The 21,779-nt window shown below is 42.2% G+C and overlaps 1 protein-coding gene across 1 annotated transcript in view; it reads right to left on the bottom strand.

The window, feature by feature from the left end:
- Positions 1-4,587: 4,587 nt before the first annotated feature.
- The window catches only part of LOC117871741 (poly(rC)-binding protein 3-like), a 185,248-nt gene continuing 168,056 nt past the window's right edge, over positions 4,588-21,779 (bottom strand). The window contains exons 9-10 of the mRNA XM_034759506.1: positions 14,309-14,478; positions 4,588-7,646 (exon numbers count right to left, since the gene is read on the bottom strand). Of these exons, the coding sequence (XP_034615397.1) occupies positions 7,289-7,646; positions 14,309-14,478 (528 nt within the window). The 3' untranslated portion in view covers positions 4,588-7,288. The remainder of the gene's footprint in view (positions 7,647-14,308; positions 14,479-21,779) is intronic.

The raw sequence follows: 21,779 nt of genomic DNA, 5'->3' as shown, positions 1-21,779 counted from the left end.
TTAGGTTAAACTACTATTTTCCTCAGGGAGGATGTTGGTATAAATGGAGTCAAGTATCAGAGGAGTAGCCGTGTTAGTCTGGATCTGTAAAAAGCAACAGAGAGTCCTGTGGCACCTTATAGATTAACAGACGTATTGGAGCATAAGCTTTCGTGGGTTAATACCCACTTCGTCAGACACAGGACTCTTTGTTGCTTGGTATAAATGGAGTACAGTAGCAAATAAGATTATTACTCAGGACGAGATTGAAATGCATTGGTAGACCTGTGTGGAGAAACTTTCCCAGCATCTGCATGCATTTAATTTTTCATGAATCACTTCTATATTCATTTTTCACATTCATGAAAATGGACCTCATTTACATATTGGTGGGGGAAAGACATGTGGGCATCAAAGGCATGAAATTAGCAATGGACTGACAGAGACACCACTGAAAGTCATTTGTGGGAAGAAAATCAGTGGGGATTAAAGCAATTTATGTGAAAACAATGCACATTTTTACAGAAAAGTTCTAGCCTCTGTATATAAATGGCCACTTGTGTAGGAAGGTCTTGTATGTAGTTTACATTGACAGCAAGAGAGATCCCAAAGTTACTGACAAGCCTACCTCGGACTCAGCAGATGGAAGAATTGTTGCTAGAGCCGTACCTGAAGAAAGTTAAGTAAGAATGGTACTGTACTGTGGATCTAGTTACTTCAGATTTACAAGGCATAGTTTAACTAATTTGTATCATTGATTGTATAAATAATATAGACCTCTCAAACATATTTCAGTGGACTTTTTTAAAATAAATTTTTCATCTGAAGTCTGGTGTTCATTATAGCATTGTGCTAGTAATAATATAACTAAGGAATAGATTTCTAAATTACAGTTGGAGTCAAATTTTTCACGATTAAATGAAATTTTATGCTCAGATTAACAGTGGGGGTTTAGGAAGGATGGCTTAAAAAAATCAGTGTGGCTGATTTTAAGTTACTGCTTGTGCAATAAAACATGCTATTGAACTTTTAATACAAGTTCCAGTTCATTAGTTTTTAAATTAGCCTGGATTTCAAACTTCAGGCTTGTCATGTATGTATCTTGAAGGAGTAATCCTTGCTTTGCAATTTCAAAGATGCTGATGGGAGTCCCATTCAAAGTCAATTAGAGTAGAGTGCCTAGCACCCAAGGGTGCCTTTCAAACAAGACAAACTTTCAGATGTTTGGGAGTGAAAAAAGAGCAAAGCGCTATCTTCAGAATCAGGAGGACTTCTCCCATTTTCACAGGCAGGATGAGGCTGTGGGAAGCTGTCACAAGCCAGTCTACATAGCAAGAATTGGCAATTTTAACGCACAAAAATATCCTTAATTTAAATAAGGGGTGCAGACTGAAACATACTCAAACACACAGGAACTTGGGACTCAACCTACCCTGTTGATAAATAAAAGGCCTGTGCTGTCCATGCCCAAATTTGAACCTTGTAGTTCCAGGCATATTAGGTATTTCTAACTCAATGCTGAAACCAGTAAGCTCCTCCTTGCTTGCTGACTTACAACAAAAGCTACCAAAAAGAAGCCCTAAATTACTTTCACTGTGCTTAAGTATTGTGCCGTTCGAAACCTCAGTTTTCCACAGCTCTAACATGACTGATGATACTGACAGCTTTTGCGATTCAGTGCTGAAAAATGCTCTGTAAAAGCTATGCATTAACACACAGGGCGCTGCCCAATGAAGGATTTCTTTTAACAAGTCACTGTATGGGGTGCAGAAGCTGACGCCGACAGCACATGTGCAACATGGGTTGGTCCCTAGGACATTTAACATGCTTTGCGAACGTGAAAGCATAATGAATGTTAGCAAAACAGAAAGAGGTTACTTGGCCCAGCATCGTTGCCCTTTTTGGTTTAGCTAGTGCACGAAGCTACACTGCTGCTTGACCTAATTTATACTCTTTGTAGCTTATAACAACAATCTTTTGGTAAACTGAAGCGGCAGTATTAGTGCTGACTAGAGAGTTTTACCCAAAAAAAAAAAAAAATCCAAATGTTGCAATGTAAATTATTCCTCTGTGTAAACGCCCCACCAACCACATCCCTAGCATAAAAGTGCATTCGCCTCATTAAAGCAGCTATCAGTGCCTCTTTTGCACGTGTCTTGTGTTCATTGTTTTATATCGCTGAATCTGACTAGTTTGCCTTTCTCTGTGTGTGTGTGGGGGGCAGCTCCCCTTCTCCCACATCATCCCTTGTGGTTTGCTGCCCCTCTTCCCCTCCCCCGCATTTGAATGATGTCATCGCTCCCATCACATGTTATCTGGCCTAGATTGTAAACTCTGTGGGGCAGCGCTCCGGTCTTTTTCTGTCGGTAAAGCACCATACACACTGATGCTGTCTAGATAACATCCATAGGCTAATTTGTCTAGTCCCACGACAATGTTTACGCCACTGCCTTGCCATTGCCTCTGCTGAAATCAAGCCTCACGTGCCTCTTTTGGTTAGTGCAACAGCTTTCCTCTGTGCCCTCCCCAAGTCCCAGCACTCTGGACTGTGCATGCTGCCGCTCACTTTGCGTTACAAATGCATAAGTGTGACCACATAACCTGTCCTTCTCAGACAACGTCACTAGCTTCCGATTCATTTTCAACGTCTAGCCAGAATTTCTCCTCTTGTTTTTAAAAACCTGCCATGATCAGTCCCCTGCTTTTCACCAACCCAGACTATTGCTTCGCCAGCCACACTCCCCACAGTGCCCACCACGGGTTTAGCACAGCCCTTTGGCACAGTCTCCCTGTAGCGTTCCACTTTGTCAAACCTGCTCTTGGTTTTAAGCTCGCTTGTGAAAAACCCCTTTTCGCCCTTGCTTAGGCTGCTTCATTTCTCATTCCATTCTCCCCCCCCCCCCCCACGCCCCATTCTATATGAAGCCTATAACTGTATTTGTTAAGGTGCTTGGGAAGCGTTTGTCATATAAATGAAAACTCCTGATGGCTCCTACCTAGTACCACGATGGACAGTCCTCGCCCACTCACCATTTGGCACTGGCGCTATGTACTTATAGTCACTAATACCATGCTGGATGTCAGGAGAAATGTCCAATGGCACTTGAAAAAACAAGAACTTAGAGGTCATGTCCAGTAAAGAAATTTCAACTCGCCTTATTTAAAGCATAAAATTATTTACAATAAGTCTTAACATAACATACATCTTATCAGGGACGTCAAAGTGTACCTACAGAGTTGAAAGCATAGCTGGGGATAGCGCCAAGAAGGCAGCACCTTGATACCTTTTCAAGGCACTGAGGCAGAAACATGCATCTTATGGGCCTGCCCTTGCAACGTTTACTGTTTAACCCAATTCAGTAAGAGTACTTGTCTGAGCTTGGGGTGCTGGGAGTCTTCATCTGATTTGGATATATACTGGTTCATATTACTTGCCTGCCCTGCAAAACCACAGTGTCACCAAGGGTATTACAAAGTGTGAAAAGGTTGCAAATGCCTACAGGAGAGGTGGCCAGCATGCAGCCCACGAGGTTAGGCGTCACCATAGCGAGCACTGGCTATCTTTCATATAAAGGAATAGCCCGTCATGGAGGCTGCAGGTTTCAGCTTGCAGCACTCCATCAGATCCAAATAGGAGCCTGGACAGGTCAAGGATGCCATTAGTAGTTTCTATGGGCCAAGCCTCTGTATGAAAGACGAGTTTCACTACATATTTCTGATTGACTATGGCCCTTGGATTGCTGGCACATTTCCAATGCAGCCCTCGGGTGGATAAAGTTTGGGCATCTCTGCCCCCCAAAGCAATGTGCAGTGTTGTAAGCAATAGAAGCACGAAACCAACAAAGGCCGTTCACAATACCAGAATCAGTACCTGGCTGTGTTTGCTTTTCTCCCCTGGCTGATCGAAAATCAATCCTGGCCTTAAATGAGAGATGGGGTGGGGAGTGGGTCTTTAAATCTCATTATTATGGACCAAATTCTGCCACCTCCAGTCCTTTTGAGTAGTAATTTACGCCACCCATAGCCCTATTAAATCCACAGGGGATTATTTGCAGAGTAAAACACTACCCAATATAATCTGTGACAGAACTTGGTCCCATGTAATCATGTTTGTAAATGCTTTAAAAAATCAGCTACCAGGATTGTCTAGTGGCCTGTTTGATGTTGCTGATACTGCAGCTTGTTATGCTGCTACCAAAAGAGCACCGGGGCCTTACATGTGATGATATTAACCCTTTAATCCTTAATGAAAACAAGTCATTTGTCTATGAGATTATTTTGAGAAGCCATTTCTAAACGAGACAACGGTCAACCTGGTTACCAAAGAACGCGTTTAGAGCAACACAAAAGTTGTATGCAAAAAGCTACCATGTAGTTTTAAAGCAGGAAAAAAATTTATTTATAAAAAGTCTTATTTAATTTACTGCCAAGTCTATTGTTGAATACAGTGAGTTAGAACACTAACAGCCCATGCTTTTATACAGACTAGGCAAAGCATGAACATCAACAAAAATTAACTCTCCCAAAATTTGCTCTATGGTATGAGCCACAACAGTGTTATAGTGGAACAGTAATGAAAGCAACACAAGAGTTAGGAAGCACAGTTGCTTAAAGAGTAAAAGAAGTATTTATTTTGATGTCTCAGAATAATAAGAAAGTTAGAAATGGCAGAAATTCCTCTGTAGATTAGTCCATAGAAATCATTGTCTCATGGGGCTTTGGAAAAGTCCTGTCTGGTGGCTAATGTACTAGGGCATGATGAGATACATTACAGAGCCCCCAGGCCAGTAACTTCTGAAGACAGCCTAAAATGTAGGAACAAAAATGAGGAGAAAAAGGAAAAAAAAAGAAAAAAAAATCTTCTCACCATTAAAAAAATTACACTTGAGTACAACCAGCATAGAACAGCATTTCAATGCAGTCAAGTTTTCTCACATTTTTTTACTTCAGTTATTAAAACAGTTACAATAGTCCAGAACAATTTTACAGCAGTTTTCTAGAGCTGTTAAATATCTGAGGTACCATGACATTTGTTCCAGTTTTTCCTTCATTATATACAAACAGCCCCGCCTCCCCATTTTGATAAGTGAAAACTGTAACAACGACAGTTCTACAAATGGTTACAGTGACAAAACTTAGCGCAAAGGTACGAAGGTGGAGAAAAGCCTATAAAATACAGAAATGACAAAGAATACTGAAATAGTACTTAGCCCTATACAATAACAACACACTTTTAAATACCATGGTTTAAAAAGTATTGCATTTGCATTCTGTGTTTTTAGTTTATATTAAAATGCACTGAATACAGTTCAATTCGTTAAAGCTTTGTGTCCAAGGAGTGCAAAGTGGATGAACATGGCAGGCTAATGGGATTCTGAATTTTGAAGTTGTGAGGAAAACAATATTGCATTACTGAGCCAGTGCTATGCAACGTAAATTAAAAATAAGGTGAATGGACAAACAGAAAATGCAATTAAAAACTAGTTCCAACAGCTAGCAACCAGCTAATACATCTCCCAGCTACTTTCAGTTTGCTTGCCATTATTTTTCCTTTCATAGTAAACTTGTGTGTAATTATGTTTGCTGGCTGGCATCCAATCAACGTGACAACCTTCAAATAACATTTGATATGAAATAGCTTGTACGTGTAGTTAATTTTTAAATGCCTATTTTCTAACCATAACTTACACTGTGAAATGAGTTGCCAAGCTTTTAAACTGGAATGTATTTAGGATTTGTACAATAACCTTAGTAAACCTTAGCCAATGGATGCTGGCCAAGAAGGCCGTATGACCCTGCTCCCATGAAAAAGTCAATGAGTGTTTTATTATTGACTTCAGTGGGAGGATGATCTGGGCCCTAAATTACATGGGGTATATTTTCAGCCAGGCTGATGCCTGGCTGTGGGAGTGTATCTTTGGGTCTGCAAAACAAACTGTGGGCACAAATCTGAGTACTTGGCCCTCTGATTTGTACCCATAATTAGATACTTAGAGGTGCATGTATTTGGAGTTGCACCTCCAGGTCATAAGCAGGAGCAAAATATATGGGGGCAAATTGTGCACACAAAAGGGAGCCTGCCCTCCTGAAAATGTCCTCCTTAAAGTACATTATCCTTCACTAGTATCCTAAATTAAGATGAACCATTGTGCCCTGTAAATATCCTATAGAAACAGATTGGTTAGGTGAGTACTGAGGCTTGGCTGATACATTAGTATGGCTATAAGGATGGCACATAGAAGATTTAAAAGCTTGTTAAAATTACCTCATGTTACCACTTAATATTTTTCTTCCTTTAATGTTTTTTCTCTATCTTTCCATTCTGTTAAGAGTTTCTCAGTGCAGCAAGATTCATACACAAGGGCGCTCCAGGACTATATGCATGTATGTATTAGAAGAATATTTGGTATTCTTTTTAGCTTCATTATCTAGTAAGATGTAAGTGTTAAGCAGATTAATACAAGTCTCAATGCTTTGTGAAGTTTAGCAGAATGACCGCTGGAGGTCAGGCATGCATGGGCATTTCCTTTCAGAGACGCATGGTGCTTTCTAGCTGTGGGCCTATCAAAAGGTTCATGAAGACAAATGTCAAATTTGAAGGATACATCAACTGAGAAGTAGTCTCACAGTTGAAGGGATCCCTTCAAACGGATATAAATACTGACGTGCTAGGCAGTAATTAATAACTATTTCTAATGCCAAAGACGTTTGTCGAACAAGCTTTAGTCTTAGGTCTCATTTTCCCCCCGCTTTTTGAAGGCCCCAATTCTGTCCTTGCTGACACCCATGCAACCCTACTGAAATGCATCAAGCGTAAATGAGGACAGAACGTAGCCCTGGGAAGGAGTCTTTTCCTGTACTCTGGCTAGACTGGGCAGCATTTATTAGTGTCAACACTTAAGCCTACAGCTCTCTATTATTGTTGTCAGAGCAGTGACGCCTCAGAATGAAAATCTGTCTCCACTCTAAGCCTAGTGTTGGACCCTTTATTAATAACTGTGTTAGGCTAAACATTCTAGATTATGTGGGAACCACACCCGTTACATGACAAACTTTAGCTAAGTATGATTACCCACTAGAGTTTAACAGAATCAGGGAGGCTGTTGGAACTAGTTGCTATTTTTTGGGTGGGTGTGTGCGTGCATGCGTGTTAATAGTTATGGAAAGTGGAAGACAATTTGAGGTGGCAACAGTTAACACTAGCAATTTAACAGAAAATAAAAATATGCCATATTGTTTCCTTGATAGCTATTATCTACCACAGAATCTTGGTAGAGCTCGAAAAACCTTGCATTTGTTTCTCATCCCTTCAATATGGAGCAAACTTCTGGCGGTCAGATTTCTTAACCCCACTCGTCGATGGAATTTTGGCAGTGTAAGCGGACAAACTCCCCGTGGCCCCCGCAGCGGCCGCGGCATTTAGTGCCAGGAGTGGGACAGTTTTCATGCCAAGCAGACTGGAGACAGGAACGGCATAGTGGGTGGTTGGTAAAGTTGGTAAAGGGGGAGGGGTACTGACGTTAACCGCGGAGGCAGCTGCTGCTGCCGCCAAGACAGCCATAGAGGTGGGGGTGGAGGTAGGGGTGGCAGACTGAGAGAGGTTCATGTTGAGGTCAACAGGGGTCGTGACGGAAGCAGTCTGGGTGCTGACTTTAGCCATCTCTAAGCTGCAAACGAAGAGAGGAACAGGAACAAACAGGTTGGGAGGGTCAAGCAAGGGTCAATGGGGCAGAAAGGAAGGAGGGGGAGAGCAAACACAAAAGGGCAGGGTTAGATTGGTTGACAAAAGGAACAGACAAGTAAGAGGAGGGGGGAGAGAGAGAAAAAAAGGGAAAAATGAGGGTCAAAGGAGGAACATGTTATGTGTTAAAGAAGAGAAATAACAAAAGGGTATTTCATGATTCGATGGTGAAAACATCACTGAGACTCGAAACGTTTGTTTTTTAAATAAATGGCTTTTTACATCAATGAAAAATAAATGCAGATAATGGCAAAAAGATGGAAAAGCAAAACTTAAAGCAAAACTTAAAATAATTATGAAGTTTACTCCCCAGCACTGATATGGTGGATTTTGCTTTTCAAAATCTAGGGTATTTTGTGGGAGGGAAGGGTGCGGGAGGTTTGGGTCAATTTTGCACTTGCTCAATTCCATGACACAAAGAGTATCCTTCATGATTGCTAGAATGAGGGGACATTGAGCAATGTTTTGTTGTTCTAATCTAAGGCATAAACTGGTTCTTGATTTACACCCAAAGCTACAATTTTCAACGTCTGTTATATTCACTGCTAGAGGCAAACGTGCATTTTTCATATAAAACCAATCTGATTAGCCAGAGTGTTCACTTAGCTTTGTACTTTACCAGACTTTGTTTTCTTTTAACTACAAAAAGAGTAAATTTAAACTAAGCCATCTAATTGTATGGAAATTGTAATAATGGAAGACTGACATACACTGCTCTTCCATGACAATGGTATTGTTTCTGAACTTGTATCAGTTATTACAATTAACATTTAAGAATTCATCAACTGACAGACAAGAAACTACATTGATACAACATGAACATTATCACAGAGACTAACAAAATACAAGGAATATCAAAACAAAGGTTGAAACCCGAACTGCTGGTCCCAAGAAGAGAAGGGCTCTTCAGAGGATATAAATACTGAGACAATATTGACCTCGGTGGATCAACACTAAGGATGAATTTGGCCTATATATTTAGGCCTTTAAGTACTTACTTACACAATAGGCTATGAATGATAGCTCCAAATAAATTTTGTTTTAGCAGGTAAATATGTATTAGCTGCTTTTTCAAATGAAGGTATTTACCTGGTTAAATCCATATTTTGATATGTGTTTGCTATTACCTGTGTATTATTGACTGGGTAGACCATCAACTGGGTAAACATGTATTTCAGTACACACTGCTAGCTTTGAAACACAACTGACTGGGCAATGAATACAGTCTGTCATGTAAATATAGATAAGGAGCAGAAAACCCCACTATTCTGGCTCTATTTACAAATGTATTATTAAATCCAGGCAAGTACATATTTCAGCAGGTTATTTATGTAACAGACGGCTGTGCTGTATTACACATTTTCTGAAGGTGGGCTCTAAACCAGAGAGATGGAGTCAGTATGGTCTTTCCTTTGTCTCTCTTAGTTTGTGAATAAAAGTAGATTGTCCCCCAGCCCTCCTGGTTCACCTGTGGAGGGGAAGAACCACTTTCCTGCCCAATGCTTCTTTGGCCATGGGTAGGGAGCGGGGGAGAGGAATTCCTCCAGCCGCTTTCCTCTGTGACTCCAGAGGAAGATTTCCCTGCTCTCTTTCCCTATAAAGCTTTCTCCTCATAGTGGCTGGCACCACCCTATTCTTCTGGGCCGATTCATTGGCCAACCCTCCACGGCTTCCTCCCTATGGCCACTTCTGGGAGCAGCACTTTCCCTCTCCCACATATTCTATTTGGGAGTGGGAGCAGGAATGGCACAGACCCCCAATGACCCTCAATCCACAAAGCAGGGAGAAGGGCCTGTGGCAGAGGCCCATCTATCATCAGCCAGCAGCAGACTGGGGAACACTTCGAGCTCTGCTGCCCTGTTCATTTAAGCACTAAAGGACAGAGACATCCACATTGCATAGGATTAAGGACAAATCATATCCAGGTCTCAGTCAAGAGGAGGGGGAACTTCACCTCTAGGCCAGTTTAACAAGAATGCAAGTAGGGTCTTCCCTGAGCCCAGGGCTCCATGCAGCTTCAAGTGACTTGCAGGAATGGCTCCTGCTCACTGTTGTTGAATGGAGATGGGCAACCACCAGAAGCCCCTCCCTTTGGTCTAGGTGCTGCCCCCGGACAGCAGATGAAACCATCCCTTGAAGACGACAGAGGTGATGGTGTTTGAGGATGGTACTCCCCAGAACGTCTGCTAAAGGTATGTGTGAGGGAGCTTGGGGCTTGTTTGGCTGTATGGTGGGAAGATATCAGGTTCTTCACTTCCCCTCACAAGGAAGTGGGCTCTTTGGATCTTAACCCCAATACTTTTACCAGGGAGCCAGAAGTCGTCTCAGCTACATTTGTAAAGGTTTGGAGTGCATGAAACTGAAAACTTTGGTTTTCTTAACCTCTGCCTCCACAAGTCTCACCCATTCCCACTGAACAACAGTGCTTTCTCTAACCTGGTGTCAAAACTGGTCTTTGTAGAAAGACAATAATAGTGTCTTTATACAGCAAACAATGCCATCTGAAATATTAAACTATATAAGTTACATTAAAAATGCCTGTTACCTGACCCTGACATTTGGAGCCAACTACAGGGCGCCTTCTCTGGTCGGTGAGTAGGAGCAGCATGTTTTGTAAAATTATCTGTATATAATTGGATTTGATATTTACAGCTCAGTTTTACTCTGAGAGGGGTCTGTAAAAATGACATTGTGGGGATTCATTGTGTATTATCGCACAGTGACTCCACATCAAACTGGCTCAGTTGGCAAGTAACGAGATGGGATTTTTCTAGCTGCTAATGCTGAAAGTTCAGCTGGGGTGAGGGGTGAAAGTTCAGCCGGGGTGAGGGGTGAAAGTTCAGCCGGGGTGAGGGGGGAGGGCTGAAAATACCTTCTCATGTATCATCACAGGTGGCAAATGTTCTGCAGGCCAAAATCATGGCCTCAGTTACATCTGTGTAACCTCATTGTCTCCAAATGATGTACTGAGCTGCACAGGCATAACTAAGGGTATAATTTGGCCTGCCTTTACCAGATCTTTATTTCTAGTGGTGGTGATGATGCATAAAATAGAAGGAATCCAACTTGGCTTTCAGAGGCCTTGTTGAGTTTGCAGTTACCAAAATCAACTGTTTACATGTAAACAGACCAAATTTAATTTGGAAGCCAATGATGCGTGACACACCTGGAACTCCATGATGCTAGTTTTACAGAGTCACTTTTCAGAGAAGAGCTTCATTTTATGAATAAATACATTGAAGGCCACATCCTGTATTCCGTGCAATCAGTGGATTTCTTGAGTAGGTAAGGAATATAGGGGTGGGCCCTTATTAATTATCCTTGAACTAATCATATGGTTATCAAAATGGAAGTAAAAATATCTTCAAAAAGCTACTCTTCAACAAGAATAAGAAAGCTCCGTTGGCTAAAATTCATTTATAACCCAAAGAAGAAGTCATATATCATACAATTTAAACTTAAATTGTGGTTCATTTCATTTTTAGTAAGAATTTTAAGATAATAATTTGATAACAAGGATCCAATTATTACAGTGGAACCTTATTTCCCAAGTCCTGTGGTTACATGGTTCAGGCTGAAAACCAATTAAGAGACAAGAGATATACAGGAAATAAAGCATTCCTAATGCACATAACTAAGATGGGGCATATTTCAGGGGTACAAATATCAACAGTTGGCTATATCCATACAGAAACAAAAATAAGGTTAAATCTCTGTCTCTACAGACCATGCTGCCCTTAAATCTAACCTAGTTTATATATTCTCATGCACACATTCAACAAGATACTGCAACAAAATAATCTTTATTTAAAATTGTCTGATAAATGATTTTAAAGAAGACAAAACTGGCTAGAAATAGTTCAGGTACTTCAAAGAACTGGTATTCTTTTAAAACTCAGGTTACTGTCAAACCTTGAATTATGTATTGTAATTCCTAGAAGTAATGCCCCTGGAAACCAAACCAATGGGAATGACATTACAGCACTAGTCAGAGCTGATTGGTCTGCATGGTGATGTCAGTATCAGAACTAACGCCCTGAACAGAAAGAAAAGGTAGATCCAGGAATGATGGGAAAACTTGGTGCCCCCTGGCCTCGGTGTACATTGACTATTTTTGCATACCAGTGGGTATCATGGTGAGTTTAGTACTTTGATATTGTACTCAACTCTCTCTGGTAACAATTTATTTCACATCTGGTTTTTATATTTAATAAAAAAATTATAAATAAATAAAAAAAATATAAAAAAAGAAAGAGCACGAAGGACTCATATAAAGTTTTGGATTTACAACTCTTGAAGCTGGCTCCATTTACCCACATAATAGGTCCCGCATGGGCTGTGGCACTCTGTATTTCCCTCCCATGGCCTTGCAAGCTGTGTAAGCCACAGGTTGGGGACACCGCTTGCTGGACTGAAGTTATTCAATTTCCATGGCCCATTCAATCCTTGACTGCCAACTAGTTCTGCTGCTGTGTTGGCACCTAAGTTAACAGAATTCCTCTCTCCTCATTATATCTTTTAGCAAAAAATTAGTCACATAGCATAGTTTTTAAAATGAAAAGGCCACCTTAATTACCTATGATACTTGAGAGCTTAATTTATTACACATTGTTTTAAGATTCTTCATTCACAAATGAAGTCATTTTACCTAAATACATTTTCAACATATAGTACATAATATATAATGGTTTATTGTATCTGATGGTAACAAATGCTTTCTAACTAGAAATTCAACAGGAAGAAAGTACTACTTTGTTTCTAGTTTCACAGGGTATATAGTATCCATGGAATATGATTGCTCAGCAGTTTTCTTCATTGCAAAAGTGTGTTAAAAGACCTCTTAAATGTCCCATTCCATGAAAAGAACCATTAGACAGCGATAAACAGAGCTGTGAGAGTTCACAGACTTTTATAACTGAGTCAAAGAGAGGTTTGTTCACTAGAGTTTCTGTCTCTGGTGAGCAGCTCACTGAAACTCCATTAATAACTTGCATTATTTTATTTGCATGCTTTAGCTGTCTTGAAGATCTTAAATTGTTATCTTCTGCAATCCAGGCGCATGCCATATGGCGTTTGTGCAACTAAAAGTGAAGGGGTCTATTCTCGTCTCGATGTGTGGGGAATCCCTGAACACCAAGAGAAGAACATATCCTTAAGGGTTAAAGGAGGGAACACATTTTTACTTGATTACAGGGCTTAAGGAAGTGACTTATATTTGCTATAAAGAATGTAAAGCACACGAGCTGTATGTTGTCTTTGGATCCTTGGAACGGCTAGTGTTGAAGCTTTGTGGTGCCACAGAACAGTACATTTATCCCTGGCAAGCTAGTTTCAAGTAATGCAAAGGTAATATTTTGTTTGCCATAATGGAAGGCAAATCTCCTTTCCCTTCATTCATGGAATCTACATGCTTTTCTAGTGTTGGTCAAATTATATTGGTGGAGAGGTGATCTGGCTGGTTAGATTTGCTAGGACTGCAATCCACAACATACACAAGCTTATACTATTTTACACACTTTATATTACTTTAAAAGTATCTTTAAGCAAGTAGCTTCATTTGCGAGATGGCACAGTGTTTTTTAAAAATGGTGTAATGTATAGATACTAATCTTCCTCTCTAGTGCCTTGGTACAGCACATTCAAGTAGATTTATGACAGAGCGTTACATTCACTGCACTTTCTCAAAGGGCTAAGAGTGCTACTTGCATATCAACTTTAATCTTTTCCTAAATAATCAAATCCAAATAGTGAGAGCAGGGCCGGCTCCAGGCACCAGCTTAACAAGCAAGTGCTTGGGGCGGCCAAGGGAGAGGGGCGGCACCTGCGGCAATTCGGGGGCGGCAGGTCCCTCACTCCCTCTAGGAGCAAAGGACCTGCCGCTGAACTGCCGCCACCGATCGCGGCTTCTTTTTTTTTGCTTGGGGCGGTAGAAATGCTGGCGCCGGCCCTGAGTGAGAAGCATAAGCAGTCTCAAAGGGCTAACTAAACAACCAGTGTTTTCATTAACTCTGGAGTTGAAAAGAGGTGAAAAGGAGATTCTCACCCTGTCTGATGAGGGTGGGCTTTTTACAAATGTGTGGGGCTATCTATGAAAAAAATAAATTCCAGGTCTCTTTAGCAACCAAATGTCTGTTTAATATCCCATTAATAACCCTGAGAAGCAATTTCCAGCTAGCAAATTAAATTTGTTTTGCAATCTGTTTCATTATAGTTGCCATTTAAGACAGCAGAATGAGTCTGCATCGCTATCAGTTTGTCCTATGAAAAGTTTTATCTTCCAATGAATTTATGACAGTATCATTTTCTGTATCCAGCTCAGAGGCTACATGGCTACAAATGTGAATGTTCAGGTTTTGAGCTCTTATGCTTCAGTGTAATTGAAATTGCACCAGCTTAAGCCGCTTTCCATATAAACCACCAATAAACACAGGCTCTAACAGTACAGGATTTACAAATAAGTAGGAATAAAATAAGACTATGCAAAATGGACACTGCACAGCAACTTTCTGGCTTTATCCTAGGCAGACATTTGTGGGAAAACAGACAGAGCAATCTTGCAGAAGCATATCACTTACAAAGCTAACTTACCTTGCATTAATGAGGTACTGTGCTAAGCTGATGTTTGCCGGGGAGCCTGTGATTGTAACTTGTCGTTCTGCAGAGCCTTCTGTGGCATTAGCAATCTTGATCTGCGCTCCTGACATCTGCCTGATTTCATTTATCTTACTGCCTTGTCTGCCAATAATGCAGCCTATCAACTGGAGTGGGACAAAGACTGAAATTAGTGCCACAGACACAAGCAAAAACCATTTAACTGCAACTTGTCGTATTGATCGAAATGTGGTTACTAAGGTCTCTCGATATCAAAACAAAAGATTTTTGCTGTGCTGTTTGGAATGAATAGCTAGCAGCGTCTATGGGCTTAATGGTCAAGCTCCTATAGTTAAAGCATTGTCATTTTGTAGGTGGTTATGTATTAACTCAGTATCACAGGCAATTTAGCCATCCAATACGTCAGAGAATACTGGCATATTGTAGTGCTACAGAATACAAAGTAGAGCCCAGTTTGAATTTCCAGTGAAAATATCAAGAGATGCAACATAACTGACAAATCAGACTGAAAGCTCTATTATTGTGTCTGTGCTTCAGTCAGGGCCGGCTCTGGCTTTTTTGCCACCCCAGGCAAAAAAGCCTCCCGCCGCCCCCCGCCGGGGAGCGCGGCAGGGGAGGGCGCTGAGCCCGGCCACGGCCCCGCTCGGCTGGAGCACCGGGAGGAGGGCGGCGAGCCCGGCTGCGGCCCCGCTCTCCCCGGTGAGCGCCACCCCCCTCCAGGTGCCGCCCCAAGCACATGCTTGGAGGGCTGGTGCCTGGAGCCGGTCCTGGCCTCAGTCTGAAGAAGAGCTCTGTGTAGTTCGAAAGCTTGTCTCATTCACCAACAGAACCTCACTCACTAGGTCTTTCTAGCTTGCTTGACAGTCCTAAACTTTATTGACCAAATTCTGCCCTCCTTTACAACGGTTTCTTTCCATTAAAGACAACGGGACTTATAACCATGTAGCTGAATGCAGAACTGGGCCTAAGGCGAGATGACACTTTTGTCACAACTTGATCTTTGATTTTATTTGCAAAATGTAAGTCAGGATTCTGCATGTGTTCCTACGCCCCATTTTATCCTTCAGTAAAATTGTACTGGGTCTATTACAGGAATGGGCAGGTGAGGGTCTGTGGCCTGCTCACAGTGGTTCCTTCTTAGCCTTAAAGTCAACTGGCAAAATACATTGCATATTGTTTCAAAGACTGCTTGAAGGTTCTCGGTGAGCTACAAATATTAATACTAGTATTATTTATTTATATTATGGCAGTGTCTAGGAACCCCAATCCAGGGTTAGGGCCCCACAGTGCTAGGCATTGACCAGATAAATCACAAAGAATACAGTCCCTGCCCCAGAGAGTTCACAGTCTAGATGGCCAGTTAGGCCACAATAGAAGGACAAAACAGATAAATAGGATTGGGAGGAGTGGGAGGATGAGGCAAATAAATGTAGGAGATTTCCCGTTCCATAGTCTGAGGGTCTGTTTCCACTTTGTGTGTTAATTTTAGGAATTTTTCCTTTTCTAAGGAAGGATCAGTGAGAAAGTTGTGGTGAGGCAACTTTGGCTGACCCTTGAGTCCTCAGATTTCCTTAACCCTGGTCAACCAAGTTGTAGGCCTGAGCATGGTACTGGCTGCTACAGCTGATCATGTCCTAGCCACAAAGATAAAAAGATTTTTAAATCTGTTAGCAGTAGAGTAGTCAAAACACAATACAAATATGTGTAAAAACTCTGATTTCTGTTAACATTTTTAAAAAATGCAAGCAGCTCTAGTCAGCGGGGTTTGTTAAAGTGTCTGTGCCCTGTCAAAGCAGTGGAGTTGTTCTGGAGTGTTCTCAGATGGTAGCTGCCCTGAGGGGGTTCATGCATGGTACCATGAGGTTTATTTGAACACCTCTCTTATTCAATGTGTTCATGAGGCCACTTGGAAGGGGACACCGAAGACACCCAACTATATGCTGTTATCATGCCTGACTCAGCTGATAGAGTGGAACCAATAGCCTAATACCTAAATGAGTTTGGGGCTTGAATGATTGTCACTCAATCCAGATAAATTGGAGATAATGTTGGTGGAAGCATCTAGAAGCGCTGGTGGCACTTTAATCAAGACCATGACTGAGAAATTGTGACCACCATCTGTGACCCAGATGACAACTTAAGAGCATTGCTAGACCTGGGCTGCTCCTAGATGCCCAAGAAGTGGTGGTGGCCAAGAACATTTTTTAATTTGTGCTTGGCAAGGAGAGGGTCACCTGTCAATTCCTGTGTGGAGCTTTCCACACTTATCCTTTGTCACCTTAACCCTGCCTTGCTGTAATACACTCTGCATTGAGCCACGAGACCAAATAAACACTAAAACTAGTTCAGAATATGGCTGTCCCCTGGGAGCACATTATGCTGGGGCTATGGGATTAATCTAGTTTAGATATTTATATGGTGCGCATTACCATAGCATTGGAGTGTATGATCTGCATGGACTGTCAATACACTTCCTGGAATTTTAGGGGTTGGTTTTAATCTATGCAGTTTAAATGGTTTGGGATCAGGTGATCTGAGAGACTGCCTCTCCTCCTCAAGTCATTTTGATGGTGTAAAACCAGCGTGACGCAATGGTGAGCCAGGCCCTTTGCATTTTGTCTGCCTCACTCTTAGGGTGATCAGATGTCCCGATTTTATAGGGACAGGCCTGATTTTTGGGTCTTTTTCTTATATAGGCTCCTATTACCCTCCACCCCATCCTGATTTTTCACACTTGCTGTCTGGTCACCCTACTCACTCTGAGAAGGAGTCGTATAAAATTATATCCAAACCGATGCTCTTTTTTCAAGACAAATCTTTCTAACACTACTGACTGGCCCACTCAGGAGAAGCCATCTCTCGTTTTGTAGATTGTTGCACAGCAGGATTTGGCAGATCCTACTGGGTCCCTTGTGATAGAGGTGGGTCCATTAAACACTGAAAGTGACAGCACCGTATGAAGTGTTGTATGTTCTACAGTTACAGGTTTGCTGCTTCTGAAAACTCTCGGCCAATACAATTAGAGGATGAGCAGTACAGGAGTCTAACATTTTTCTTTAGCAGGACCATTGGAACGGCTTTGACACTGATGTTCATAAGGTTCTTCCAATGTATCATGGGCCTGATTCTCCTCTGATTTACAATAGTGTAACACAGGTGTGACTCCACCAAAACCCATGTAGTTATACTGATGTAAATCAGAGGAGAGTCATGCACCCACTCATTCTTAATTGTCTGTCCAAGTCCATGGCAAAATTCCTATGACATCAATGGGAGCGGAATCGAGCCAGGACCATAAAATTCTAGCAGATGGGACCATGAGGACTGATTTTTAGCTCACACCAGTTTAACTCTATTGATGACACGTGGAATTACTCCTGATTTACACCATGTGAATTCAGATTCAGCCCTGTGTCTTTCTTCGTGTTGGTATAGTGCTGAGCACATGGGCAGTTATTAATAACAAAGACAATCGAGCACACAGAAAGAGAGAGTATGCCAGTTAGACTTTAAACTATGGCCTTCTAGTGTGAGTTTTCTGCCTGTTTGGCTCTTTATGTCCCTCACTGCTGCATTCTCTGTCTATGGCACTGGGAATAGCCAGATGTTTAGTCTGTAGTTTATTACAAGGCCCCTACTGTAAAACGTTGGCTCATCATGGTGGCTCGTGGCTTGCGGGTTGTTTGAATATTTCACTTCTAGATAAAACTGGATTCCATTTGTAATAGTGCTAGCAAAAGGTACTGAGTAGGCAGCATCTGAGACTGAAGTTTTCTGCTTATCCCCAGTACAGGTACTGCCAACTCAAGCTTCCCAACGCTGCCTCGTCAGGTTACCTCCACTGGCCTGGTGGGAGTAGCTTCAAGGGTGAAAGAGGAGTGCAGGCTCAGCCCCTTGAATCCTTGGCCTCTCTCCTGGGACTGCCAACAAGGCTGAAGCCAAGACTGAGACTCATTTAATACTGACCACTGAACAACTGTCAGATGGGAACAACTGCCATCCAATACCAGTCTGAACCACTGACCAAAGGTGAAAAGACATCTCCCGTTACCAATACACTGAGCCACTTATTCCCTTCCTTTACATTTAAAGGAAGTTTCAGTCCATGTAAGAATTGATTTATTGTGTATCCCTGGAATTGTTTCTGTTACATGTTCTATTGGATGTGTCTGACATTCCCAGGATATCACAGGTAGCCATGGCTTCCTAACATGTTACTCTGATGTAAATCCAGGTATAACTGAGAGTAGAACTTTGTCTATGATGTTCTCTTCAAAGGAGACCCTCTAATTGTTTTTCATAAATACTTAGTTCATTTCCTTCTCATTATTTTCAATCTCTTTTATTTTTTCTTCTTCTTTCACTATTGCATAAGTACCTTGTTATATGCCTCAGAAGGGCTGCCATCATGGGATTTATTTATGCATTTTTATTTAGAAAAGAGGCTGCATGAGGGACAGTGTTGTCTAGTGGAAGTCACGATCTCCTGATATCTGATCACAGCTCTCTCACAGACTTATTGTAGGGCCTTGGACATGATGCTTGACTACTATGTGCCTGTTAAAAAGCAGCAGTAATATTTAACATCTCTCCTCTCCCCTCCCAAGGGTAATGCACAATCTGGCTCATAGTGATTTCACAGACTTCATAAACAGACATAAAGAAAATGGATAGGCCAAATTTTGAGACAACACCACTGTTATTGTCATTTCTGTGCAGACCTAAACTACCAATGAAAAATATAATGTGCACCAGCTTAATTGAAAGTACATAGCTTTATAGAGGGCCCAGTTCTGTCCCACCCTCTTACTAACGTTGAGATTAGCATCTTACTCTGGGGCACATTGTCATATCTTTTCTCATACTGTATAGTTACTTGCTTCACAAGTGGTCCCATTATCCACAGGGAATTAAAAACTTCCCAGTGGCTTTTATGGAGATGGTGTTGAATTTTATTGTAAGACACCCTTATGGTGCTTATGTGATGAGCTTCCCAATTAGTTATTTGAAAGGAAGGAGTCATTATTCCTCTAGAATAAAGAAGGCTGGCCCATCAAGTTGTCATTTCCAATTCAGCTGGATTTACAGGCCTATTTATATTTATAGAGAGCATTTATCAGATTTGCGGCATTTTATTTTCAAAGCATTCTGCTGTTTTGGGGGGGGTTTGCTTTCTGTTCATTGTTCTCTCTCTTTTTTTTTTTAAAGTGGGGAAGGTGATTTTTATCTCGCTGACCAATGTTTTTTTTGCAGTGTCAGGTGTTTTAAGACTGTGATCCATCTATGCCAGCTCCATTGTACCCCACTTCCACCACCTTCTCCATCCCCACACCTAGCTATCATGACTTTACCATTATATGCCAAGATGTACATCACAAGTGGACGGAAGACAGCTGGCTGAAACTACATGCAAACCAGATGGAGGTAATACAGGTGGGATGAAGGAAATATTTTGAAGAATCAGAGTATCTCCTGCTATTGGGGGTATCTGCCCTCAGATAATCAAGTCACACTGTAGCCTAGGAGTTCTTTTGGACTCCTTGGTATTTCTGGACTCTAAAATAGCTATCACTGCCAAAACATACATTCTTTCATCTGTGACTGGAAGAAGGCTGGGTCCCTACTGTTGGACAATGACATGGTCAGAGTGCTCCATGCCTTTGTGACTTCCAGGTCGAATTAATGCAACTCTCTATATTTGGGAATGAGTGCACGAACCTTAGAATAGGTCCAGATCATCTCAAATGTATCAACCTGCTTCCTGCGCAGCAGACTGCTGACGGACCTATCACCTGGAGCTCTGTTCCCCACACTGCCTCCACGCAAAAGAACTGGTTAGTTTTAAGACAACGGTGCTCATCTTTAATCCCTCCACAGGAGTACACCACGTTACCTAAAGAAGTACCTCTTGGGCAGGGATCACAACTTTCCTTATGGACAATGAAGCTGTCAACCTCAAGGTTCAACTTGTGAGTGTAGAGGACACACTTTTCTTGACAATTGATTCAGACTGATTGAATTCCCTTCTGGAGAAGGTGGGAATAACCAGATACCTCACCACCTTCAGAGTGAAATGCGTAACTATGTGAAATGGGGAAGAGGAGACACGCACATACACACATTTAAATGGCCTCCGAGGGAGATGGGAGAAATATAGTCCACTTTATTAGTTTTGTTTCAGAAATGCCCAGATACTACAATGGTGGGCCCCTAGTAAAAACCTAGATTGACAGAAGTTCCAAATTCAAAGTCTGATTTTATGGCATGGTGCCATTTACTTTATTAATTAGTTGCAATTATCATTTGGAGGTATGTAAAAAGCTGTGAGGTCTGAGCTATAGTAACCATTAATAACAGAGAAATTATGTTATAACTGCCTCAACTCAATTACTGAAGAAAGAATAAATAGGATTTACTATGATACGAACAAATATGAATTGTAAACAGGTATTAACTTATGCTTAAGCCTACAATTTTTTCACAGAGGTCACAGATGTCATGGAATCTGTGACTTCCAGCTACCTCTGTGAATTCAGCCCTGTCGGCTGGAAGCTGCAGGGTGGATGGTGGGGGGACCCTGCAGCTCCCCGTGACTGTGGGTGCTGGGGGCCCTGGAGCTCCCAGCTGCCATGGGTAGTGGGGTCCCCCCCGCAGCTCCAATCTGCTATGGGAGGCGGGGCCACAGCTCCCAGCCGCCGTGAGTGGTGGGGATCCCAGAGCTCCCGGCCATGTAGAGGGCAGGGGACCTGGGAGCTCCCAGCTACTGCGAGTGGCGGGGGCCGCCCGCAGCTCTGAGCTGCTATGGGTGGCGGGCCCCACCTCTGCAGCTCCCGACTGATGCAGGCAGCGAGGCCGCAGCTCTTGGCCGCCCTTAGCAGCGGGGGCCCCCCTGCAGCTCTGAGCTGCCGTGGACGGCGGGGCCACAGTTCCTGGCCGCCATGGGGGACAGGGGACCCAGGAGTGCCGAGTTGCCATGTGACTGGGAGTCCTTCAAAGCTCTAGACCACCATGGTTGGTGGGGGTACCCCAGAACTCCCAGCTGGGGGACTCTGGGGCTCCGAGCCTCCACAGGTGGTGGGGGCCCCCCCAGATCTCGGAACTGCCCCTGCAGCTTCCCAACCTCTGCTGGCAGTGGGGGGACCCTGCAGCTGGGCTCCCCATTTTGTCAGGAATATTTTTAGTAAAAGTCACGGACAGGTCATCAGCTTCCGTGAATTTTGCTTTATTGCCCATAACCTGTCCATGACTTTTACTAAAACTACCCCGACAAAATCTTAGCCTTACTTATGCTTTCCTTGGGCCAAACCCTAAGGTCTTTACTTAGTTTATATTTGGTGTTTGCTTAGGCAAATTCCTACTGTGTTTGAATCAGTGGGAATCTGTCTGATCAAGGACTGAGTAATAACTCAGACTTATCCTTCTGGATTTATTTTTATTTAAATCATAT

This window comes from Trachemys scripta, chromosome 2, assembly GCF_013100865.1.
Source record: "Trachemys scripta elegans isolate TJP31775 chromosome 2, CAS_Tse_1.0, whole genome shotgun sequence".
Taxonomy (NCBI): Eukaryota; Metazoa; Chordata; order Testudines; family Emydidae; genus Trachemys; species Trachemys scripta.
Note: the sequence above shows the minus strand (reverse complement) of the source record. Positions and strands in the feature narration are given on the sequence as shown.